This window comes from Pseudorasbora parva, chromosome 7 (assembly GCF_024679245.1).
Source record: "Pseudorasbora parva isolate DD20220531a chromosome 7, ASM2467924v1, whole genome shotgun sequence".
Classification (NCBI taxonomy): Eukaryota; Metazoa; Chordata; class Actinopteri; order Cypriniformes; family Gobionidae; genus Pseudorasbora; species Pseudorasbora parva.
The window spans coordinates 14,337,059-14,364,329 of NC_090178.1; the positions used below are offsets into that span (position 1 = coordinate 14,337,059).

Below are 27,271 nucleotides of genomic sequence, written 5' to 3' on the forward strand. Positions count from 1 at the left end.
CTATCTAATCCTGTCTCTTTTCTCTTTCTGTCGATCCATCCATCTATTTGTCTGTCTATTTATGTTTTCCATCCATCCATCCATCCATCCATCCATCCATCCATCCATCCATCCATCCATCCATCCATCCAACTAACTATCTGTCCGTCTGTCTATCTATCTGTCCATATATCTGGTTGTCCATGTCCGACCGTCCATTTATCTGTTGAGACACACAAGGCTGTGCAAATTCAAAGTTTTGCAGCACCATAAATACCACATCTTTCCCTTTATTATATAGATATACTTTTTATTAGAAATATGACACATTCATTTTGTGCTCTGAAAACTGTACAATAACAAAGAAACCCCAGTGAAATTAAAAAAAGGAAGTGTGGAGAGGCAGGGAGAGGAGGAAAAGGAGGGCAGGGGGTTCATGGTGGAGAATTCAGGCAAGTATGTATCATCTGGAGTGACAGTCAGTGATACTGAAATACACACTGTTACATGATGTTACAGAACACTCATATAGTCCAGTAACCCGATGAGAGTTGGGTGGGGGATCTCAGAATCGCAGTGATATCTATAATAATGATAACAATAGTCCCCAAGCACAGTAAGAAAGATATTTATAGGCTAAAATTCATTTTGTAGAACTCTTCTGGAAATAATTACAATGCTGTACAACAGGACTCTGAGGAGTGAGTCTTGTGCTTTCTCTGTGTGCGACCACAATCTAACCAGAGAATAACACCCCTCTGCAGTTTCATATATAAGACTATTTATAATATATATTTATATGTTCATATTCATCTCTGTTTTCTGCACATATTCGGAGACACAGCAGTTAGTTTCAAGTCTCTCAGCTCCAGTAATTCTGATGAAAACATTGAGCGAATGAAAACGTGTCGATCCTCATGAACCAACCAACCGGACCTCCGAACGGAATCTCACGCTGATGTCACTTCGCCATTGACTGACTTTCGAAGGATCCGCAGGTCGGTATGGTGCATGGGACAGCACAGTGGCTAAGTTGTGGGCTGTATTGGCTCAGGAGGGCGTTTGAGACAGATTAACAGTCATATGCAGATGGCTCCGGGCAATCGCGTCACCTCTCGTGCCCCAAGCATACGCATGTGTCACACTGATCAACAACGGTGATAATAATACTAAGAATACTCAAGAATTTGATTTTAAATGACGTGTAGCACACCTGATTCCTGCCGGGCAACGTCTCCCTCTCTTCCATAACACTCTTAAATGAGACATGATCACTAATGTATCCAGAGGTGTACGAAATTGAAGGCCACTCACTAAGGCTCATCTGCTCTTAGCCTGAATTCCAGTCCTTCCCTTTAGTCGTAACTCCCAATGTTCCCATGGCAACATCCCGGGTCACCACTTCACTTGCCTAGTTCAGCAATCCTTGCTAGTGCCAGCTCTTTACCATAGCAACAGGCTCAGACCTGGATGTCCGAAAGTGTTATGATTCGCTTTGACATTAAGGAAAAGGCCATTCCAGGATTACAAAGAAAGGAAACAAAAAACAACACAAATAAAAATTGCACAGCCATGTTGCTTTCACTCTCTTTCAGTGTCTTTCTTGCATACTTTTTTTTTGCCCGAATTCGCGCTCAAATATCATACCCACTTCTTATCCATTTTTCCCTGCGAGTAGAGTTTGTTCTGTTTCTCTGTATGCTCTGAAGGTCTTTCAGACCTCCGTCTGCAGGTCCATGATCTCTTGGCCCACTAGAGGGATGGTGGCACTGGCTTTCTCCCACTCCACCGCTTGCATCTCCAGGGGAGAGGCCTGTAGCGGCTCCAGCTCCTTACGCACCCATGATGGTGGGGAGTGGGTCTTCCTGATGCCCTCCCACGCCCGCTTACTGGGGGTCTGCTGCTTGTCCTGAATTATCAAGAAGAAGAAGAATGGTTTAAATGTGAAATTCACAGTCTTAATTCAGCATAAAAAAATAACAAAAAACAAACAGTATTATTATTATGTATTACAGTATTATTATTACAGTTATTATTATTGTATTTAATTTTATTTAATGCTATTGCATTTGTATTATTATTAAATACATTAAAATTAATTGTTATACAAATATCAAAGACAGATGCACGAACGAACGCACGCACGCACGCACGCACACACAAAATTAGTGCCTTCAATTGAAAATTAACTAACTAACTGCATTTTTCTGCAATCAATTGTGATTAATCGCACTTAACCCAAGTCCAGATATTTTGTATTGTAATAATTTTATTTATTCCAAGTCATTTATTTATTTAATTTATGTATGAACATTTGTTATGAAACAACAAAGACATCAGCCAGTAATTTAAATATTTGTTTAATGGCATCTTTTTATGAAAGAAGACCAGTATCAGCAATACCAATAGCCTTTCTTTTTTTTACTACAGTATATTTAAAATCATTTTTTTAACATGTCTATATGAAAGTAATTGATTTTTTTTTTACAGTATAAAAAACGGTATAATTAAAAAATATCAATTTGAAAATTTATTAGGCTTTAATAAATATAACAACATCTAATTTAAAAGTGCAGTGTGTAGATCTATTGACAGAAATGCAATATAATATACCTAATTATGTTTTCAGTTTCAAGAACTTTCATAATGAACTGTTATGTTTTTATTACCTTAAAATGAGCCATTTCTATCTACATACACCACAGGTCCCTTTGCACTGAAGTTGCCATTTTGTGTCGCCATATTTCTACAGTAGCCCTAAACGGACAAACTGCTCTAGAGAACGCTAGCTACTCTCTGCTGTCTCAGACGACATAAGTGTCCTGTGTCTGCCACCGTAGCTTCTCTATGTGCTTCAAAAGGGAGGGGTAGATGCCGATACAATTTAACTAAACAATCTTCCCACAAATCCATTAAAATAAATGACACATTCACCTATGCCCTTCAATATATCAGGCTCAATTGATTCAGATTTTTACTTGCCCTGTCAAAATGCACAACTTTTTTATTGTTTTCATTGTTTTTGACCCATGTGACCTCTAAAACAGTGCTTTAAGATTTTTAGTTGCTTAAACACTTAAACAGCTTTTCAACACTTCACTGGTTTTAAATGAGATGAATCCTTATTAAAGCTACAAAAGTTATCCAGTAAAGAGCAGTGAGTGATTTTCTCTTTTTCTTTTCTTCTTTGATTACCGACAGACAGCAGCGGGTTCTAGCGGATCTGACTAGCGCCACATTTTCTCACAACTTTTTATGTTAATTTACCTTATTTAGGACTGTGCTAGTGAGTATACTTGACAAAATAAGCATTACAGCACAATTGTGTGTTTTTGTCCATTCAAGCACTGTCTGAAACAGCTTTCTGTGGGTCGTGGGTGTGTTACACAAACAGGAGATGCACAGAATTAAAAGCACTTAGTCAAATAAGAGCATGATCATATTTTGTAACGCTAGCATAAGAATGATGGAAAAACGGATGTTGCGTTAATTGAATTAAATATTTTTAACGTGTTAAACTGAACAAATTAATTACATGCATCAATGAGTTAATTTTGATACATTGATGGCGATTAATCGATTTGACTATGCACTAAGTATATTATATTATATTAATTGTCACAAAATAAACCCAAATACAATTCCTAAATACTTTTGATTTTGGGATGATTTTTTTTCTTCCCAGACGTGGAGTGATTAATGTAATTTCGTACACTAAGGTTGGTTTTATCGCTGCCTCCTGACGACACACTCCATCTCTTCCCAGGCTTCATATCCACTGGGGGAGAATCTCTGTCCTTCTCTGCATGCTGCAGCTTCCTGTTTAAGTCCTGGAACATGTCCTGGTGGCGCTTCCGTGTATGCATGATCTTCTGCAAGACAAAACCGGACTTAGAACCTTCGCAGATGAATGAATCTGCACCACGCAAGACTGCCGTCATTTGTGGAAAGATTTACATTACACTGACCTCAAAGTCCAGCTCTGCATAGCGTGATTTTCGTCTCTAAAAGGACAAATGAGAATAAAGGATGTTATTGTGTGTCCTTTCAAAGGGGTCTTGGGGAAAAATCTGCAAATGGGCCATTCCCAAAATACAGGGACAAGCATGTCCTTAGACATTTCAGTCATTTACAAAATTTCAAATATTTAACATAAAATACACTTTACAATAAGATCTCATGCATTAACATTAGTTAATGTATTAAATAACATGAACTAACCATGAGCAATATATGTTTTACAGTATTAATTTTTGTTAATGTTAGTTATGCAGTTGTTTATTGTTTGTTCATGTTAGTTCACAGTGAATAAACTAATGTTAACAAATACAACTTTTGATTTTAATAAAGTATTAGTAAATGCTAAAATTAACATTAGTTAAGGTTAATAAATGACGGCGTGTATTGTTAGTTAATGTTAACTGAAGTAGTTATCTAATGGAACTTATTGTAAAGTGTTACCTATAATATAATAGTTTAATGTTAAACAATCCATTTTGAACTATTTATTTAAATATACTAATTTCGTTTGTCTGGTTTAAACATTAGTGTAAACAATAAAAAAATACAATACAAATTTAAATCAATTAATAAAAAACAATTACTATAATATAATAATATATTATATTATAAATAATATAACATAATTTAGATTATTTCAGTTTAAACTTCAGTGCAAAATAAGCCAAAAAGTTATAACTTAAAATAATTCAAATTAAAACTTTAAATGAACATTTAAAGCAACTAATATAAACTCCATTAATAATATAAATAATACATTTAATGTCCTTGGTGTCAGTATAAAGTAACTATTATTCTGATTTAAAAAAAAACAAAAATCAAAAGAGAAAAACTGAACTTCAAATGCTCAACATTTTATAATAAATATAATATAAGTCAGAAAGTCAATACTGTTTGAGAATGACCCAAAAGCAATAAGTGGAGGGGAAAAACGATTGTAACATTTTGGCACGTTGGGCAGACTTTTAGAAAGTATCGTGTCGCTTGTATATTGCACGTTTCTGCTGCGCTCTTGGCACGAGCGTGCAGTAAACAGCTTGTGACCGAATGGCCTTTCTTTAGCCTGTCGGAGAGCGTCTGAGGGCAGTCTGACATTCTGCCTGTGCTGTGCGTGGCTGCAGCTGTGCGCCTGCAATGCATTCTGGGAGCATGTTTGGCCTGAGGTGAGGAATCCACGCTTGTCATCTGCTCCCTTTTAAAGCATGAGCAAAATCTGACCTTTGCAGAGACTTTCTTTTCTAAGCGGGATAATTGCAAATGCAAAGAGGCATAATTTATGTAGCCTTCTTTCATTTCTTCCTTTCGGAAACAGCAGATCTCTCATTCCGTTAAGTGTTCTGATGCAGTTTTCATTGAAACCGAGTGCATGTGCATTGGCTGATGTCAGTTGAAATGTAATTCTGAGCCACGTAAATGACAGACACTCTCCACAAACATGCTTTTTTTCACTTCACACATAAATTAGGACACTCGTTCCCTTGTGGCAGATATGACAAACATTGATGTGAATTCACAGCATTATAGGCAGATGGGTCTACAGCATGTTTCTTTGGACCAGAAACCAAAGTGTCCATCAACTATCAGGGATAATCACAGCTGAGAAAAAAAGTCTACAAGACAAAGAATGAAAAAACGTCGTGATTTAAGACCGCAAAAACAGAATCCACAGAGTTGTAAGACGCATGCAGATGTGCTGTTAGCCATCAAGTGTTAATGGATAGTCATTTAGAAAGCGGTTGTGTGACTGGGATTCTGAATCATTCAGACTGTCAATATTATTTCCATACAAACTGTGATGTCATAATTTAGACAAAACAAAGTCAAACATGCTTGTCTACAATGAAGAAAAAAGGTGCAGGACATCTATCAGAACGTCTCTATGCTTTAGCCTGTTGTCTACGCTACGCCAGCATGCGTTTCCCAAAAGCACTGCACGCCTAAGTTGAACGTAGCCTAGTTATTGGTGGCTTATTGTATCAATGCTTTTGGGAAACGCAGCCCAGAGTTGTCTCTCTAACGGCTCTGTAACACACCATGAAAACAATAACACAGAGACGAAACTGCATGCTTTGCTGACTTTGTGCTCCTTTTAAGTAGCCGTGGTGCCGTTAAAATGTATTGTGTAATATCTCAGCAGTCTACATGCGGAGGAGTTCACACTTGAACATCATGTGACACGCGTTTTCATAGGGCCCTACAACAACACCGAAGAAGAGCAATTTCCACGGTAGCAAAAACACTAGAGTTTACAGTTCATCAGAATAGGTTGTGCATCCATTTACAGTATATGATATCAATAGGAAAAGTGTGCTGTACAAACTCAAGTGTTCGTGTAGGTGAGTGAAAATATATATCTGTGCTAAATCTAAATCTGTGTGTTGAACAAACCTTTTATTTGGTTTACCACTTACACAAGCACTGGCTGAGTGAGTCTCTGGCTCAGTGCCGACCAAAGGGCGAAAGCAGCACTACTCATACCGGTTTGATAATATGTTCCAGGGACTAGCCTACAGTGATCACAACAACTCTGATCTTTGGTTTTAGAAGGTAGGCAATTAAGTTTTTCCAAGTCAGAGGGCTCAAGTCTTCTTTGATCATGTCGAGTCGAGTCACAAGTCCAAGTCATGCGACTCGAGTCCACATCCCTGAACTATATGAAAGTGATTTACTCGTAACGTAGGGGGTTGCATTGTTTGATCTCATGATAACCATTGTTTCTTACCTCCAAAGAGCTCATTGACAGTGTGGAGACGGTCTCACTCTTAGACATGATGCCGGAGTTCCCAGAGTCCCCTTGCTCACATGTGTTTGTCATTTGGGATTCGTTGGAGATGTTCTGCAATGTCTGCCCCGGGGGGTCCCTCTCCGTGCAGGAAACGCTGACTCTGTCAGTGGGCAAGCTCTTTAGCCCGAAGCCTGGCACGGGATCGGTGCCAGCGGGGTTGGCCAAGTGGATGAGCCTGGTCTGAGGTAACTGTTCGATGCTGATGTTGTACTTGGTGGCTTGGTCCTCCTTACCACCCTTCGAGGGCCTAAGGGTGTTGTTGTTGTTGGGCAGAAGCATGTAACCCTGGCCCGGTCCTCCACCTCCTCCTCCGCCTTCAAGACCGCCGCCGTCTCCCGGAGCTCCGTCCAGCTGCTTGAAGAGCTCGCCGTCACAGATGTAAATAGATTTGGCTCCAGGGAGCTCAGTGCTGACCCCGGCAATGCCGCCTTTGTCGCGTCGCATCGTGAGAGTGTGGCTGGCGTAATCGGCAACGTTTTGCAGGTGGACCTTTGCCATGCTGGCAGGAAGGGTGTTGAAGTTGGAGCCTTTCTGTACTGTGATCTGCTGTGAAGCTACCTTCTCCTCACCTTGTTGGGAGGAACGTTTCAGGGTGCCTGCAAATCAGAGGGGAAAAGCCTTTGTAAGTGAAAAGAGATCATGCTGATTTGATAGAGCAGTGCTGAATTTTACTGCCCTTTCATCAGCTCAGATCACAATTTTTGCTAGTTAACAAGATTATTATTTGTTTTGGCAAATTGCCATGAAGTGTTTCTCATGAAGTATTTCAAATATTACGAGCGTCACATGTGTTTGAGTATATAGTTGAGTCTTATTTCGAAGGCTGCGTCATCCAGAGGTTGCATTTGTCGACCGCATACATCATTAAGGATGTCTCATTTCAGAACATTAACCATTATAAAACTGACCGTTATTCCTAGTAAAGCATAAATTGTTGTCATTTCTTAATGACTTTGAAATGTAGTGGTCAGTTTACTGAAAAGAAGCAGCCTTAATGAAGTATGCAGCCGACAAATGCGACCTCCGGATTATAAATTTTACAGACCTACTTTTGATTTATTATTCCAAAAATTGACAAACTCTATGGCATTCAATGCTATAAAGTAAATTCCATGTTTATGCCTGCATTCCATGATTCCGACCCAAGTTTTCCGCATCTCACAAATGACAACACTTTGACCTCACAGAAGAGCAATTTTATGAGCTTCCATGGTAGCAAGCAGAAATTGTAGACAGTGAAGTCTAGAGGTTTTCTAATACACTACCCAGCCAAAGAAAAAGGTGCTGTTTGGATTGAAATAGGCACATGCTCTATGATTGAATCATTGCAGTGATTATGTTTTTATCATGTTATATGTTTGGCAACAGCTCTACTATCACTAATTAATGGAGTGTGTAGCTTTTCATTTCTTAACCAACCATATAAGACACACAGCCATATTTAAGGATAACAAGATACATCAGGCTCAAACTGTGAAAGAATGGTTGGGAGGGATCATGATGAATCATTTTCACACATGAATTGGCACCTCTCCAAGGTCCAGACCTTAAATTCACTGAAAGTCTTTGGGATGTGCTGGAGGAAAATTTACAGAGTACTTGACTCTTGCAATGTCAATACAAGATCTTGACCAACAATTGATGCACCTCTCAATGGAAATAAATAGTGATGTTATTTCCATGTGCATTTTTATTCTTCATGCTCTCTCTCAATCATTGTTTCACAATTTGAGCCTGATTAATCTTGACATTGTCATCTTGGAATATGGGCATGACATATCTTCCTACATGGTTACAATACTTTACATACTAATGTTGCCAAAACTTCAGCTTCAGCTAAAAAAAGTCATGTTAAAGGGTCTTTTGAATAACAAAGTGAAGCTAGGCTGATGGAAGGCTTAATTTTTAGTCTTTCACACTTCAAAAAAGCAAAAAATATCACATCACAAGTCTCTATTTCCAGATGCTAGCTTGATAGGTCGTCTTGACAAATAATCAGAATCCCATTTCCGATAGATATCAGAGAAGAAAGCTGGTATCTGATAACGAAATGTCGGCAGGGACTTAATTAGGACAGGCCGCCAGATCTGAGGCTCGGCAAGGAAACAGACAAGTCTATTTATCTGCATTTTGCTGCTCGCCAGCAATCAGATCGTGTTCTGAATCTCCTTGAGGAAAATGCATTATGGCGCCTGTAAAATGGCATTTGTCTTGTCCAAACAGCCGGCTGCACCTTTCAGAGGGACATCACAGCAAATTTAAATGACCAGTGTCGAGAGACTCACCTGATCGGCAAGCCATGTCTACATCCTTTTCGAAGTCAGTCTGGAGAAAACAGTGGGAATGAGAATTTTAAGCCACAACTTTTACAGTTTATGTGTAACAGAATTACAGAAATGTAATTGCAAGTCACCATCAACTGAGCATGGCCGTTCTGGAAAGATCCACCAGAGTCCCCGTTTACATCTTCTTGACGATCAACAACGCGGCACTTTACTGCCTCTTGGACCTAATCAGTTGTAAAAATCACGTCTAAGTATTTTCATTTGCATCTAAAATCGAAAAGTCAGATGTTAAATTCAATTTAAAGACTGTCGTGGTTTACTCACCTCTCTGCGGAGGATGCAATGTACCATCACAATAACGAAGCCCTCGAGAGAATCAAAGACGGCAAAAAGAATCTGAAACAAGGCTGAGCGGCGGTCAGTGATGGCCAGGACCGCCGACATCCACGTGAGAGCCAGCAGTGGAAGTACAACGCAAGAGCTCCACAGCGACGCCCTACAGGACAGGAGCAGAATTACAGTGAGTGGGGGTTTGTATTACCATTGGCATACAAAAAGACAAAGAGGGCAAAACTAAAGTGTGTGACTTTTGTTGATATTTAGCAATTTCTTATAAAACAAATTACTATTTATCACGCATATTATTGATTTCTTGGATGTCTGATGAGTGTTTTAAAGACATGAGTCTATTGCAGATATTGCAGTAAAACACATTAATATACGCAGATCAATACAGTGCTCAATATGAGCTAGAGTTGCCCTTTTTGTTGATTATACTCTAAACAATATCAATATACTCAAAAATCACAGTTCAATACATGTGAACAGGTGCAACAGGTAAAAATAAGCCAAAAGAAGCAATAAAAAAGGAGCAATGGATGATGAAAAAGAGGAAGACAAATGAGAGGGTGAAAGATGAAGGAATGTAGACACATCAGTGGTCTTTAGAGAGAGAGAAAAAACCTCTCCCCTGGTCATGGATTTGGAGGAAAGGTCCAGCATGCTCAGCAAGTCCTACATCTCACTATTTTATTCCTCCCTTTTATTATTTTAAAAATGTATTCTTGATCTGCTTCAGTCTATTGTGTTTGTATTGTTAACATTATCTTTTAAACTGACCAACAAACACACCACCAATCACACACACACACACGTCTATATTACCAACAGGGGACTATCACTCTACACTAACCAAGAGGGGACCTGTGTTTCACACACACACACACACACACACACACACACACACACACACACACACACACACACACACACACACACACACACACACACACACACACACACACACACACACACACACACACACACACACACACGTCTATATTACCAACAGGGGACTATCACTCTACACTAACCAAGAGGGGACCTGTGTTTCACACACACACACACACACACACACACACACACACACACACACACACACACACACACACACACACACACACACACACACACAAATGCAAGCTTGTCCAGATCAAGAAAGGAATATTATCTTGTTAAGTGGCTATACTGTTATAGAACACTGTTGTGTAATCGCAATTCATTAATTTATTGGATATGCATTAGGGATTTACAATTTTACAATAACATTTATGTTATGAATAGATATGCAGATCCCATAAGGATGTACATAATCATCTTATGAAGTACTCTGCCCTATAAAGCTTTAACCTAGCACTGCTAAACACAAATGTAGTCAACTTTGTACATCTATATATACCAACAAATGCATAATGTGGTAAAACGTCATTGACCTTTCACCCTACTCTGCTGAGGTACAACTTACTGCAATTTACCATATTGTAGGTTGCATGCTTCTAACCTCTGTTATTGTTTCTTAGCTCACACCACATACAAAACCCCCTTACATACATTAATAAATGGCTAGTCTACTCATATTATAGAGCGAAACACACACAGCCAGCTTACCAGCAAAAATCTAATGACAGGGACCAGGCCAACATGGCTCATTTCAGTCACGCAATCTATAAAAGCCATTCTTGGCATGGCTGCTATAATTAGCCATTACACAAATGTCCCATGGCAACCATAGCTTCTATCAAAAAACCAAGAGCCCAAGCTAAATTCCCTACGGTTAGTGTTACTGCAAAAACTCTGATAACTTGGCCACCACTGTGATCACAAAAGAAATAAAAAAATAATGACAGAAAGATGCAAAAAGATTCCTGTACTGTTTTAAGGATAGTGGCTGACTGATTTGAGGTTAATTCATTTGAATTATGCCAACTAATATATATATATATATATATATATATATATATATATATATATATATATATATATATATATATATATATATAATATAGCACATTTATGATTATTAGGAACACCTGTTCAATTTTTCATTAATGCAATTATCTAATCAACCAATCACATTGCAGTTGCTTCAATTCATTTAGGGGTGTGGTCCTGGTTAAGACAACCTCCTGAACTCCAAACTGAATGTCAGAATGGGAAAGAAAGGTGATTTAAGCAACTTTGAGCGTGGCATGGTTGTTGGTGCCAGACGGGCCAGTCTGAGTATTTCACAATCTGCTCAGTTAAAGGGATTTTCATGCACAGCCATTTCTAGGGTTTACAAAGAATGGTGTGAAAAGGGAAAAACATCCAGTATGCGGCAGTCCTGTGGGCAAAAATGCCTTGTTGATGCTAGAGGTCAGAGGAGAATCGGCCGACTGATTCAAGCTGATAGAAGAGCAACTTTGACTGAAATAACCACTTGTTACAACCGAGTTATGCAGCAAAGCATTTGTAAAGCCACAACACGCACAACCTTGAGATGGATGGGCTACAACAGCAATTTGCACGAGCTCAACAAAATTGGACAGTTGAAGACTGTTGCTGAAAAGTGTTGCTTGGTCTAATGAGTCTTGGTTTCTGTTGAGACATTTAGATGGTAGAGTCAGAATTTGCCGTAAACAAAATGAGAACATGGATCCATCATGCCTTGTTACCACTGTGCAGTCTGGTGGTAGTGGAGTATTGGTGTGGGGGATGTTTTCTTGGCTAACTTTAAGCCCCTTAGTGCCAATTGGACATCGTTAAAATGCCATGGCCTACCTGAGCATTGTTTCTGACCATGTCCAATCCTTTATGACCACCATGTACCCATCCTCTGATGGCTACTTCCAGCAGGATAATGCACCACGTCACAAAGCTCGGATCATTTCAAATTGGTTTCTTGAACATGACAATGAGTTCACTGTACTAAAATGGCCCCCACAGTCACCAGATCTCAACCCAATAGAGCATCTTTAGGATGTGGTGGAGCGGGAGCTTCGTGCCCTGGATATGCATCCCACAAATCTCCATCAAATGCGAGATGCTATCCTATCAATATGGGCCAACATTTCTCAAGAATGCTTTCAGCACCTTGTTGAATCAATGCCACGTAGAATTAAGGTAGTTCTGAAGGCGGAAGTGTTGCGAAACTCAGTATTAGTATGGTGTTCCTAATAATCCTATAGGTGAGTGTATACACTATTATGGCATTTCATGTTTTATTTTTACAGTTTTAATTAATAATCTTGTTTTGCTTTTGTATTCGTTTTTTTTTATATTTCTATTTAGCTTCATTTGTATATATATATATATCTCAGTTTTAATAATTTTAGTACTTTAGTACTACAATATTTCTAATAATTATATTTTATTAAAGATTTTTATTTCCCAAACCCATTTTTAATAGTTTTAGTTAACAGTAAGAAAACCTGAGAGTGCCCACGCATATGTCAACCGTCTAATTAGCTTTATGTCAGACTTCTCAAATTGACCAGATACTGGCAAATTTACCAACTTAAAAGCTAAATGATATATTGATTTGCCACTTAATTAAAGCAATATTTGGTAGAGCATTATGCTATAGCAACAAGAAGGCGACTGAACCCCAGGGCATGCACATTCTGAATAGACTGAAAGTCGTTTTGAATGAAAGTGTCTGCAAAGTGCCTAAATGTAATTTATTATATCTAAACTTATAAACCTATGGCTACTTTGACAGAAATTATGGTTACCATGGTAATCTTTAGCAAGAAGCCATCTGGTAAACCGCGGACTGAAAACTTGCACACTCACACAAACATACACAGCAGGGCTTCAAGATGGGCTCCTATTGGAATCTACATGATTTAGCATTGCAACAGCAAAAAAGCCCCATCTTTGCTAATCGCTTCTGACGTAACAGCTAAGGAGCAATAGCAGGGTGAGGGAAATGAATGGGCGAGAAAACCAGAAAAGGAAAAAAAGAAGAGGGGTGAGGTTAAGAAATATGCAGAAAAAAAGGAAAAATAGAACCGAAGGCAGAGCATCAAAGAGTTGGTAAATAATTAGCGGGACTAACATGGCGTTACTGGTAGCTGTGGTGGAAACATCAGCCGACGAGATAACTCCGCACTTGGCACATTTGAGCGTCATATTGTACAGTGGCACTGTCATCTGACTGCAAAGTCAAATCAACACACTGAAATACACATGTACGCTGATATATAACCACACACGCTCTCTTGCACACACACACAGAGACACATACACCTAATATACATGTGGATACACAGACCTAGCGGACACAGAATCCCCTTCCAGCTCTCACTCTCAGGGCAGATCTCTGTCAAGGCTTTGGGAAGAGTACAGGAATGATGGAAAAGATGCTGTCACGATAGTTTTATTTCTAAATAGGCCTGATTGAACATATGGGACAAAGAGCAAGCAAGTAAAAAATCTACTCTATATGTTGTGCATGTACTGTGTGTATGGATTACCATCATTTATTTCCAGTGACATTCTACGTAATATGCTACATGATAGGATTTTGATTCTGTCATATCAATGACATCAAAATCTTCTTTTGCATTAGTATGCCATATGGAATTTGCTTGATTTAGGCTGCGAGCAGTTTATCCGTCCCAATCTGCATCTGTCTTTGGGCCCTGGAGAGAGACATGGGAACTCGAAAAAGCTGGCTGAAAAACATACACACAAACATTCATGCGTGTTGACAGCCAGAGATCGTGCACTCACAGACACGAGCTAAATCATGGTCATTTTAGGAGACACATTAAAGTCATCCACAGCCATAACTGCCAATATACTGCATGCACGAACTCTGCATATATATGTGTTTGGCTTTTTCTTCTTCTTTTTTTTTTTTTTTAATAACTAAATTAACAATTGCAGTATACAATATTTCAGTCTGGAATGTCACTGTTGAGACAGAGATTATTTACCTTTATCCTAAAATATGCTTGCATAGAGAATCTCAAATTTTAATATTTTTTTATATTTAACATTTTAATATTTGCTGACAGCTTATGTGAAAAAATATGGAAAGTATGCATTTCCTTTTTTGGATAAATCTAGTTTAAACAAATAAATAAACAAAAGAGGCTGAATTAATTATTAAACATTGTACATAAACTACTTTTTTAATTTTTGGGTCGGTAAGATATTTTCTTTTTTTTAATTAGGTTCACCAAGGCTGCTTTTTTCAAATTAAAAATACAGAAAAACATTAATATTGTGAAATATTATTATAATTTAAAATAACTGTTTTTTTTATTGTAATATATTTAAATGCTTTATTTATTCCTGTGATGCAACGCTGAATTTTCATCTCTCATTATTAAAATTAAAAACAGTTGTGCTGCTTAATATTTTTTGTAAAAACTGCAATACATTTGTTTCAGGATTCTTTGATGAATAGAAAGTTCAAAAGAACAGAAATAGAAACAAATCAATAGAAAAAAAGATTTTGTAGCATTAAACATTTCTTTACTGTCACTTTTGATTTGTTTCTTTGATTTGAAAAAAAAATAAAAAATCTTACTGACTCCAAACTTTTGAACAGTACTGTATGTAATCCTTCTGTTGCACACCAAAAATGAAAAAGATAAAAAAATAAATCCATCTGTTTGGCATGGCTGCCCAAACGTACAGGAAGTTGATTCTGCTACTGGCAGACATGTAGATTAAACCCAGCATAATATAAGAAATTCAATTCCGAACAAAAGGCCAAAGCAACCAATAAAACCTCACTAGAGGCAGTGATATTAAAAAGCAATCAGCTTTTCTTTTTTTCTTAAATATAAAACCATCTTTTTAGTCCTTGTGGAGGAACTTCAAAGACCGAGCTGATATGATCCTGCACCAAATATTAAAAAACGTTTTCATTTATTTTACCCTTCATTTTTGAAACAGTTCATCTTTTTTTTACTTTTTTTTTTTTTTACTTGCCGCAGGTAGTAAAGGAATGTGAAAGTTCTTGATGTGGACCACAGCATTTTATTCTAAAACGAAAGAAAATGTCAGAATTTACAGGTGTACAGAGACTAACCAAAGTGCTGCTGCTGCGCTACGCATAATTATCAGCAGCGCTTATTAATTAGGCCAATGAAAAATGTTTTGTTTAAGAACAAGGGCGAAGGAGGGAGGAAAAAGTGATAAAACAATCCTCCCTCTAAATCTAATTCCCCCTTCCCATCTATCAGCACCAAACAACGGCAGCCAGTCTTGAGTTAATCTATTTCTGCAGAAAATACAATACGCCTGGAAAACACTCAAGCAAACATGTTGATAAGAGTTTTGGAATTGCAGAAATATTTCCCATTATTACTTAGACACGAACAGAACTCTGACTTCCCAATCCGATTCAAAATGCCAAACAATGAAATCCACATACTTACTCATACAAGCATACTTTTGCACACTCCCAAACACACACAGATAGACTTTATGAATTTATGAAACCAAATATGAATCAGAAAGCTGAATCTACCGCTATTCTAAATCTAAATGTATAATCTAAAGCACATTAAATCTAACCAGCATGCTTCCATCCGAATTAGTTGACAGGGTTGAGTCCAAAAAGATTAAGATGGGCATGTAAGAGCTAATTGTGTACAGGCCACTGAACATTGTAGCGGTTAAATCGTGGGAGAAACTAAATTAGAGGATGGGCGGACCTGCATGTCAGCCAATCAGTGGCGGGTGGGCGGGGCAGAGAGGAGAGCCCTGAGTGTGAGCGAGGGGATGCTGTGGTAACTCAGATACAATGTCTCAAACAGCACAAAAACAAACACAATCGAGCAGAGAGATCATAGCAGAGGCAAACACAATGCTGTTGAAATGAAATAATCATAGTAATAATCTAAAAACACAATGGAAAGAGAAGGAAAAGGAAAGAAAACACTCGGATGCAAAAATGATGCCAGTAAGGGCACGCGTCAGCCTGCAGGCAGTGGAGCACAGCCCAGAAAAGGAAACACAGACAGTCAATCATGAGTCATAACATGAGTAATATTCGTCTTCTCGGTAATAAATCTCAGGCCCCATTTCTGCTCTAAAGCCTGATTGGTAGAAGGCATGTGAATCTTGGAAGATTAACAAATCCAGTGTGTAATTGATGGTCAATGGCACGGAGATGGACAGCGTACGATTGAGAAACCCTTATAATGAGGTCTATAATAACAATTCTCGGTTCATACTTCAGCTTCAATGACATTTAGCTTACACGACTGAAAACTTGTCAAAATCATTAACTCACACGACTGAAAACTTGTCAAAATCAATGGATATAAAATGAGAAATTCGCTCAGCTTGAGTGCTATCGATCAGACGCATGAGGCTGACGCCTTATGTGAGATTTCCTTTGCCGGCTCCTTTGCGACTGCCCCTCAAATAAACGTTTCACACACAGAAACATGATTTTAAATCAAGATGCACAGCAACACCTAAAAATCAAGAGAAGCTGGAGAAATGATTAAGCGGCACGTGGCAAATCACCAACGGAAATGTAAAAGAAATGCAATGAGTGAGCAAAGGTGTCATCTTGCTTTTGATGGGACCAATAACCAGTCCTTGTCAGTCTCTTCCCCTCCAAAGGAAAAACAGCATTTTTTTTCTTCTTTCAAAGATAAACATTTAAAATTTGTTTGCCAATTTATTTGTAAAACAAAACAAAAAAACTATTTGGAAATGGGGTAAGAAAAATTGGATAATGAATGTGATTTTTCCTCTCTTTAATTCATGCTAATTTGTGTCCTGTTGGAGGAGGGAGAGACGTTATGAAAGGTCTGGCCAATGAATGTCTTTTCCAGAGCTGGTTAGAGGTCAGCCAATGAGATGAATGAATGCGGTGAGGCATACCCGGCCCTCTCCTTGAGTTTCATATCGGTTATGCCATCTTTGGACACCAGTTTGTTAAAAACCAGAATCCCGATAACCATGTTAACCTGGTAAAGACAGAGGAAAGAGGTAAACACACAAATGCATTTGAAAATACTGTCTCACAATAGAAAAATGGTACTTCTGTGTGCTACAAAGTGACTTGCTTAGGAGGATTCTGATGTATTTTAAATGGATAGGTCAAGCCAAAAATGAAAATCGACCCCTAATATAATCCCCCTCAAGCTATCCTAGTTGTATATGACATTTTTCTTTCAGATTAATAAAATCGGAGTTATATTAAAAATGAATCTTCCAAGCTTTACAGGTGCTGGTCATATAATTAGAATACCATCAAAAAGTTGATTTATTTCACTATTTCCATTTAAAAAGTGAAATTTGTATATTATATTCATTCATTACACACAGACTGATATATTTCAAATGTTTATTTATTTTAATTTGGTTTATTTATTTTAATATAACCGACAAGCTAAGGGAAATCCCAAATTCAGTATCTCAGAAAATTTGAATATTGTGAAAAAATTCAATATTGAAGACATCTGGTGCCACACTATAATCAGCTAATTAAATTAAAAGATCTGCAAAGGCCTTTAAATGGTCTCTCAGTCTAGTTCTGTAGGCTAAACAATCATGGGGAAGACTGCTGACTTGACAGTTGTCCAAAAGACAACCATTGACACCTTGCACAATGAGGGCAAGACACAAAAGGTCATTGCAAAAGAGGCTAGCTGTTCAAAGAGCTCTATGTCCAAGCACATTAATAGAGAGGCGAAGGGAAGGAATATATGTGGTAGAAAAAAGTGTATTAGCAATAGGGATAACCGCACACTGGAGAGGATTGTGAAACAAAACCCATTCAAAAATGTGGTGGCGATTCACAAAGAGTAGACTGCAGCTGGAGTCAGTACTTTAAGAACCACGACGCACAGACATATGCAAGACATGGGAATCAGCTGTCTCATTCCTTGTGTCAAGCCACTCTTGAACAACAGAGAGTGTCAGAAGCGTCTCGCCTGGGTTAAAGACAAAAAGGAAGGCTGAGTGTTCCAAAGTTATGTTCTCTGATGGAAGTAAATTTTGCATTTCCTTTGGAAATAAGGGTCTCAGAGTCTGGAGGAAGAGAGGAGAGGCACACAATCCATGTTGCTTGAGGTCCAGTGTAAAATTTCCATTGTTAGTGCTGGTTTGGTGTGCCATGTCATCTGCTGGTGTTGGTCTACTGTGTTTTCTGAGGTCCAAGGTCAATGCAGCCATATACCAGGAAGTAACTTCATGCTTCCTGCTGCTGACCAACTTAATGGAGATGCAGATTTAAATTTCCAACAGGACTTGGCACCTGCACACAGTGCCAAAGCAACCAGTACCCGGTTTAAGGACCATGGTATCCCTGTTCTTAATTGGCCAGCAAACTCGCCTGACCTTAACCCCATAGAAAATCTTTGGGGTATTGTGAAGAGGAAGATATGATATGCCAGACCCATCAATGCAGAGGAGCTAAAGGCCACTATAAGAGCAACCTGGGCTCTCATAACACCTGAGCAGTGCCACAGACGGATTGACTCCATGTCATTGCTGCAGTAATTAAGGCAACAGGAGCCCTAACTAAGTATTGAGTGCTGTATATGCACATACTTTTCATGTTCATTCTTTTCAGTTGGCCAAGATTTCTAAAAATTCCTCTTTGTAGTGGTCCTAAGTAATATTAAAATTTTCTGAAATACTGAATTTGGGAGTTATAATCATCAAAATTAAAAGAAACAAACATTTGAAATATATCAGTCTGTGTGTAATGGATAATATATAATACAAAAATATATTATAAAAAAAATTACGTTTTGAATGGAATTAGTGAAATAAATCAACTTTTTGATGATATTCTTATTATATGACCAGCACCTGTATAATGGCAGTGAAAGGCAGCTTCAAAATTTGAAGACCAAAAAAAGTGTATCCATCCATTATAAGAATAATCCACATGCCCCCCGGGGGATAATAAAGGCCTTCTGAAGCGAATCATTATACATATTTAACACGTTATAAAGTAAAATATCTAGCTTCCGGCAATTAGCTTTCCATTTTAAAGAAAGCGTAAAGATGATGTCTGATGTAGCGTAAAAAAGCACAACTGGTACGATGATGATGTCGGACGTACCATAACATTTTGAACTGTTAGAAGCGCTACCAATATTTTAGCAGTCAATTTCCAATGTTATGATTTTGTAATGTATACTGATATTTCATACCACAGCAAATACTTATATGCTACTAAATGTACACCTTAATTTGTAAATTGTATATTTTTTTACATTTACAGAATCCTCTGAAACAAGGTTGAAAAACATCTACTGTGAGATGCTTTGGTTCTGCACAGAAAATTGCACTAGAATGACACAATAAAAAGTCTGTTGTTCAATAAAAAATATACTGCCGTAATCCATGTTAATATAGTATAAACCCAAATCAGTTGTAATTAATCTGCAGTGGCTATTATGACCGCACTTATCATATGCCGTTTAAATAGATCCACTAAAACGTGTTTGCTGGATATTAAGTTGCGGCGCTATGAGAGTAATATCTGGAATTTTCCATTCTACACGTCACTTCCATTCTAAGAGCTTGTCACTAAAGCTGGAAATGAGGGGCAGAAGATTTCGGTGAATAAATCAAACAGAGAGAGAAATTGTACCAAGACGACAGCAGCAGCTGGTCCCACAAATGCGTACAACAGTCCACCTTCCAGAGACAGCCAGCAACTAATACAAAACACAAAAGCAAAAAAGAAAGAGTAAGAATGAGAGAGATGGAAGAAAGAGACCAGAAAGAAAAGAGAAATCAGTGATGGGGTTGTCAGATATTGTGGTTGCCATTAGATGTTTTTGACATTTTGAAGTGTCTATGTGAGGGATGCAAGGCAGGGACGTACTGGCGATAGGGAGCCCTAGGACTACCAGAAAAATATATGTGATTGATCAAACTCCTTCTTGATCATACTTACTAGTTAACAGTGCCATATCCCTTTGCCTTGGTGAATCCAACAGAAATTGCTACAACAAGGGCAGGTAAACCTATAATGAAGGAACAGAAATGAGACATATTTACTTCACATGTATCATGTACTTGAATTTTTTATTCAACATCAAGATGTTACAATCTGTTCCGATCACTCAACCACTTCAGGAGGTGTAAATGCATCTGGTTGTTGAAACAACATATGTAAATTTTACTTGCCCAAATACAATTTACAGACATCCCACCCTGCAAAACTCTTTTCCACGGCATTGGTTTGGCGTCGCACCATGAAGCTTGACACTAGGGTTGGGCGATGCCTACCAAATTGGCATCAGACGATGTCTACAGTGAAAAATCGTAATGGACGGTGACATCGGGGGTTGCGCTTGAGCGTTAAGCTTGGTTAATGTGGAAAAACTGAAGTATTCAAGCTGAAAGGGCTTGAATGAAGCTTGATTAGCTTTACATAAAATGACTAGAGGATATATTGCTGAAATAAAATGACAATAAAGTATCCTGAGTGCTTGTGGTGTGATCGGCAGCGTTGTTTTGACGCTATAACTACTTTAACTAGAAACAGGAAAATGGTGCTACTGTTCTATCATGCGGTCCGGATGGAAACTGACAGCGGTCCGCCATTTGAATGTCTTTGGTATAGTTTGTGTGTAACGTATTTAGTAGCTTATACCTCGTCTGGCGTTTTTTGCACAATAAAATCGTTAATGTTTAAATTATGTTCATTGAACTGTTTTGAATGTAATTTGTATTGTGACCGGGAACAACTTCATTAATTGCCGGGGGCGGGGTGGGGTGTACCATGATGCCGGCTCGACATTGTGATGTCTGTCAGCCATCGGCGATGGATTGTCAATTGGCCCAACCGTACTTGACAGACAATCATTTTCATCAAAAAGGAGTGAGGCTAAATTATCTCACCAGTACTGATGCCGCTCTCTCTCCTATTGCAGTTTTTGATCTTGAAATTAGCTGATGATACATAACATGCAGCTCATATCTGTTGCTTTTCTTGATGTGAACTCTGCTGAATTTGCATATAGTGAAGATCTGATTTATATTCATTTTCCGGAGACACATTTATGTGGCCAAATGTAAATGGAGCAGTTTTAACAATTCGCTGATAGCTACCCGATCAGTGAAAACGCATAAAGTGATCAAATAGACGCATTAAGATGGATAGGAAGTCAAAGGGACAAGCCTCACCCCAACCAAGACAGAGGAAACGTTTGCGTATGATGCGGTTTCTAAGACGGCCAGTCACAGCCATGTAAGACTGCCACGCCTCCGTGAGAACCCAACAGAAAGAGGACAGGAAGAAGAAGTGCAGAAATGCAGCCACAAGAGTACAAACAACCTGGGAGCAAGAAAATAGAGAAATAAAAAGAGAATCCATCCAGATAAGATAAGGATGGCTACTTAAAAAGGAGAAAATAGGAAGTTTATGAAGCATATTTTGTTGTAGATTAAGGATTTCATCAGTTTATTTGTGTTTGTTTGGTCGTACCTTGTTCCGGGTCTGGGTTTGTCCGATAAGTATGAGTGCATTGGAGGAGATGATGGACAGACAAAAGTTGATGAGGATGACAGAGCGTTCTGAGCGGATATACCTGGAGAAAAACACACAGAGACACCAAGCTAATACGTCTGACCAATGTCTATTGCTCACAATGCTTTCAATAGATGGGCACATCAATGGAACCTGAACTAATGTATAATTGCTAGTGGTGACCAAGATGTGAACGCCTCTGTACAGACTACTGAATCACACAATGCTATTTGGATTATTCTCAAATCAGGCTTGATAACATGATCTTGAGATGAACTTTTGGAGTTCTTGCATCTCAAGAGTTGCTGTCATTAACGCTAAAAGAGCATATACTTTGAAACGTAATTATTTCAAATATAAGTTGTAGGAAAACTTTTGTATATTTGGTTTGTAGATGTACAACATCAGTACTTTGGATGCCTATGTATATACAACTACAGTTTAATGTTTAAAAAAAAAAACATTTTAAAGTATTTTATGCTCACCATGGCTGCATCACTTTGACCAAAAATACAGTAAAACAGCAATTTTGGGAAATATTATTACAATTGAAAATAAAATACATTTCTATTTTACATTTTTTTTAAATGTAATTTATACCTTTTAATAGCAAAGCTGAATTTTCATCAGCCATTAATGTCACATGATCCTTCAGAAATCATTCTAATATGCTGGTTTGTTGCTCAAGAAACTTTCCTATATTATTAATGTTGAAAACATTTAAACACCGATAACAAATGTTGAGCTGATTAATATTTTCGAGGAAACCATGATATATGTCTATCAAGATTCTGTGATGTTCAAGAGAACAGCATTTATTATATTTTTTTAACAATGTAAGTCTCTTTTATGGCCATACATTATTTACCTAAAATTCATTTAGGAATAATACAAAATGTGAAAAAAACTATGACAGCTAACAGCATGACCCCTTAGTTAAAACCACTTCTTCCGGTCATGCGTATGTGGGGTAATCATATTACCATTTTATCGCACTGCTGTTTTATCATATTAGATACATACATGTGTTGAATGTTATAATATTACCCTGTGCATTCGCTTGGTGGCTACTATGAGACACTTGTTGCACACTCCAGTAAGCTAGATCAATGTTAGGCTTAGTAAAACATGGCCCTCGTGGTTAATCAAGAAAACGAGATTTAAACAATAAGACTAACATCTTTGGTGTTTTAAAATAAAACCAGAAATCGAGGGTAATTTCGAATGTCATTGATAGAAAGAAATGTATGTCGTTGATGGACACGGTCCGTGTCCTGGTTAAAATAGCTTATTCCTCTGGATTTAAACATTCTTGGAAACATTTGGGATAATATAAGTACACAAGTCAACAAAATATATAACACTGTTCTAGCGCTCTAAAAACTGTTCTAAAATCTTACATACTGTACCTTTAATGTACTGATAAATTACAGTTATCGGCTTGTATCACTAATAACACAAATAACTACATTAAACCATAAATAACAACCTGAATTATTTAAGATTACATCATGTCAAATAATTGATTTGAATCTCAAACTCCAAAGCATCTCAAAGCTCTTTATACAAAAACATGTCGCTGTCCGCGGTGCTGAAAGTCCCCCGTGGCTTCCCATTAAATGTCTACGAGTGTCTTTTACTGGTGAACAGCCAAATTGTGGCTGATGTGGAGATCTTGCTTACCTCCAAACAGACACATAGATGATGATGAGGAGAAGCAGGGTGAGGGACGACACTCCACAGCCCACGATCAGAGTCACAGATGGAAGCAGGGACTTATCCATGTTCTGTCAACACAAGAAAACAGACTCAGTTAGTGCTCACAGACGCTAGCCGCGTGCCGTCGTCTACGCGATTCTGTGCTGAAACGAGCTGGGGAGAGTGGGCTGCTGTCCGTGTGGCTCCGGCTAAGGAACAAGGTGAGATGAAGGTCACTCGGCAAAGGGCTGATACTGAGGACTGAGATATCCAGAGGGCACAGCAGAGAGCTACAGTACAGCAACCTATGAATGCCTCTAATACCATAAAGACCATTTGAAAAGCTAACTGCTTAATGCTGTGCATTACTCATACAAAGATTGTGAACCAAAAGCTTCAGCTATAACACATTTGCAGGCTTGCGCAACCATTGTCTTGGTTGCCATGGTGATGTGGTGGAGAAACAGCGGCCACTGCAGTGGTGTACGCAGCATTAACTGTACCATAGGTGTGAGTAGTGCATGCCTGTGTGTTCGTGAATATCTGCATTCCTTGCTTAAGTCTCAAGGCATTCTGATGCATGCTTATAACTACTGGCCTTTCAACATTTTAAATACATTTATGTGGTATTGTGGAGTTAAGGATGTCCACCACCACGCATTCTCAGAGGTGTGGTGGACTCCTCACCTTAACTCAACAACACACAGACCTACACTTACACACAAAGATAATTGGTTGAGTTTATAGCCTGTCTTGTCTCCAGGTTTAATGTCCGCACAGGGCCAAGTTAATTAAATCCCTCTGATTAATCTGCACTGCAGTGAGGTCCCCAGTGACAATCAAGAAAGAAATGCATCCTCCGAGACTAAGTTTGTCTTCCCCTGGCCAATCAAACACCTGACTAAGCCTAAGCTGTGTAAGACAGGCTGGTACTCAGAGAAACCTCTATCGAACCAGGGGAATTATTTAGTCCATCAGTGCAGACAGAAACCCATAGCAAGCTGGGAACAGAAACTCTAGATTATCAAGTCGTCTCAATTCTGAAATGTTTGAAGGGTACTTCCGAGAAGCAAAAGGAGGCTTGGGAAAGTTGTGCTGAAGTCAGTTCTGAAACGTGACCCTGGACCTCAAAACCTGTCATACGTAACGTCTCATGGGTATATTTGTGGAAATAGCCAACAATATATTGTATGGGTTGAAATGATCGATTTTTCTTTAATGCCTAAAATCATAAGGATATTAAATCCTTCGGATGAGACGTTAAACCGAGGTCCCGACTCTCTGTGGACGTTAAAAAATCCCAGGATGTCCTTCGATAAAGAGTAGGGGTGTAACCCCAGGAATCCTGGCCAAATTTGCACACTGACCCCTGTCCAACATGGCCTCCTAATCATCCCCCTCTCATGATTGGCTTAATCACTGTCTCCTCTCCACCAATCAGCTGGTGTGTGGTGAGAATTCTGGTGCAATATGGCTGTCGTCGCATCATCCAGGTGGATGCTGCACATTGGTGGTGGTTGAGGAGATTCCCCCCTTCTATGTAAAGTGCTTTGAGTGCCTAGAAAAGTGCTATATAAATTTAATGAATTATTATTATTATTATTATTATTAAGTAAAGATTATGTTCAGTGAAGATATTTTGTGAATTGCCAACTGTAAATATATTAAAATTGTATTATTAGTAGTAATATGCATTGCTAAGGACTTAAATTTAAAGGCGGTTTTTAGCAATATTTCAATTTGTTTGCACCCTCAGATTCTAGATTTTTAAATAGTTGCCTCTCGGCTAAATATTGTCCTACCCTAACAAACCATACATCAATGGAAAGCTTATCATTATGACTGTTTTTTTAGTCCAGGGTCACAAATGATAGCAAATACTTCTACATCATTTGCATACAACTTGTTCAGTTTTGTAATAATTTAGGCCATTTGAAAATAGTATATGCCATAGGTGTAAGGACAATGAGAGGACACATTTCACAACATTTAAAATAGAGATTGGCCAATATTGCATCTTTGATGACCTTTGATTGTCCCTTTTGACCATTCGGTGGATATAAGTAACTGTGCAACTACATGTCCCTCATTAGAGTATTAGCAGTATTAGTACTGACTGCTTAATATCTGCTAACTGTGTTTATTGTGATGGTCCTCCAGCAGACATTCTACTGACTAAACATAACTACATCTCAACTTATTCTGTCTCTCTCTAACCCTATCAGTCTACTAATACTCTACTAACATTTTAATAAGAGTTAGTAGGCATGTAGGTGCAACATTACCGATAGTCAACATAATGTGTTAAAGCAACCATCAAAGTGAAACCTTATTCCCAATAACCATAACCATAATTGCTTTACTTCAGATTTTGAGGCAATAATCACTAAACAATATAATGAAAACCTAACATGCATTAGGGATAAACAAACAAACCTTTTTGATAATAAATGTTTAAATGTATACCTGGAATACAATGTTAATTCCTTTAGATAAAATGCAAAACATTAAATAAATAAATATTTTAAAATGAGTGGATTTTATTTAAAAATCTAATAAATTAAACGATACATAAGTTACACTGGTCTTAGACATTGGTCCAACAATTTATTAACATTTTCAAACTCGCCAAACTGAATGCAAACGCAGTAAGACAGCGCACACATTTGTCTAAGAACATAAAACTCGACTTGCAAAGGCAATACTGAATCTTGTGCAAGGGATGAGCAAAAAGACAACGGCCTACCTCAGAAGAACGTGCTAACGTGAAACACCTCAACACAGTGTGCGATTTCTTTTTCTCACCGTCTTCACTGACCCATATTTGGGAATGATGTATTCAGAGCTTCATCCAAGTGCAACTGCAGTGTAACTGTGCATTTCTACAAGCTTCAGCTCATAAATATTCAGTCTGGGCAAAACCACAGAGATTTTCTCGTATCAAACTGCCTATAAAACATAAGACAATCTGACCCATGTAAACCAGAGCCTGGCTCAAAGCTGCAAACATCTGTAGAAAGACTGGAGTGTGATTAAAATAGCTGCAGTGTACTATCTCCCTTTATTGTTTCCCTTCTCTTTCCGTGAGCACTGCAGCTGACTGTATATCCAGTCTCAGAATGTGGGAGGGAAAGAGGGAAGAGAAGTGTTTCTCCGGCTCTTTATCATTCTGAAGCTGTAGGACGCTAGTTGCCAGCGGAGGGGCCGTTGCATGGGCCATTTTGAGGTGGCAAGTGGAGCCGCAGGAATAATTAGCGGCATAGCAGTAGGGGTCTCGAGCGAGAAGGCTAGAGAAGGAGAGAGACAGACAGGGAGTGGAGCCAAGGGGAGGAGCGGTCCTCCCTTCTGCTGGCACACGGCAACACAAATGAAATCCCCACAATATGCTTCCCACGAGGCATGGAAAGGGCTAACTGCGACACTCCCTTAGTCCACGTCTCTCTGACCAGGTAGAGCAGGACAGGGAGCCATCATAAGGTGAGCGATTAGCATACCACTATGCTCTGGCTCATCGTGACGAGACAAGCAAATCATGCTGTCTTTACACACACATCCATGAAAGCAAATAGCAGCACATAAATGCACACAGGAGCCCTCTAAAACACAGGTACACATGTGTATAATGTGCTTCATAATGTGCTATCAATATGGTCACCGTGATTTCCTGGATCATCATATTTTGTTGATCCTAGAACAACAATCATGTCTGAA

The 27,271-nt window shown here is 38.4% G+C and overlaps 1 protein-coding gene across 7 annotated transcripts in view; it reads right to left on the reverse strand.

Moving 5' to 3' along the window:
- Positions 1-268: 268 nt before the first annotated feature.
- The window catches only part of adgrb1a (adhesion G protein-coupled receptor B1a), a 116,765-nt gene continuing 89,762 nt past the window's right edge, over positions 269-27,271 (reverse strand). For 4 of the 7 annotated variants that reach the window (XM_067448261.1, XM_067448260.1, XM_067448259.1 and 1 more), the window contains 14 exons: positions 23,546-23,649; positions 21,821-21,923; positions 21,520-21,670; positions 20,285-20,354; positions 19,976-20,042; positions 17,248-17,333; positions 13,448-13,546; positions 9,394-9,565; positions 9,198-9,293; positions 9,070-9,109; positions 6,722-7,380; positions 3,948-3,983; positions 3,693-3,851; positions 269-1,888 (listed from right to left, as the gene is read on the reverse strand). In XM_067448261.1, coding sequence (XP_067304362.1) covers positions 1,694-1,888; positions 3,693-3,851; positions 3,948-3,983; positions 6,722-7,380; positions 9,070-9,109; positions 9,198-9,293; positions 9,394-9,565; positions 13,448-13,546; positions 17,248-17,333; positions 19,976-20,042; positions 20,285-20,354; positions 21,520-21,670; positions 21,821-21,923; positions 23,546-23,649 — 2,037 coding nt within the window. In that variant the 3' untranslated portion in view covers positions 269-1,693. The remainder of the gene's footprint in view (positions 1,889-3,692; positions 3,852-3,947; positions 3,984-6,721; positions 7,381-9,069; positions 9,110-9,197; positions 9,294-9,393; positions 9,566-13,447; positions 13,547-17,247; positions 17,334-19,975; positions 20,043-20,284; positions 20,355-21,519; positions 21,671-21,820; positions 21,924-23,545; positions 23,650-27,271) is intronic. The other 3 variants (XM_067448263.1, XM_067448262.1, XM_067448264.1) reach the window with 1 other exon arrangement.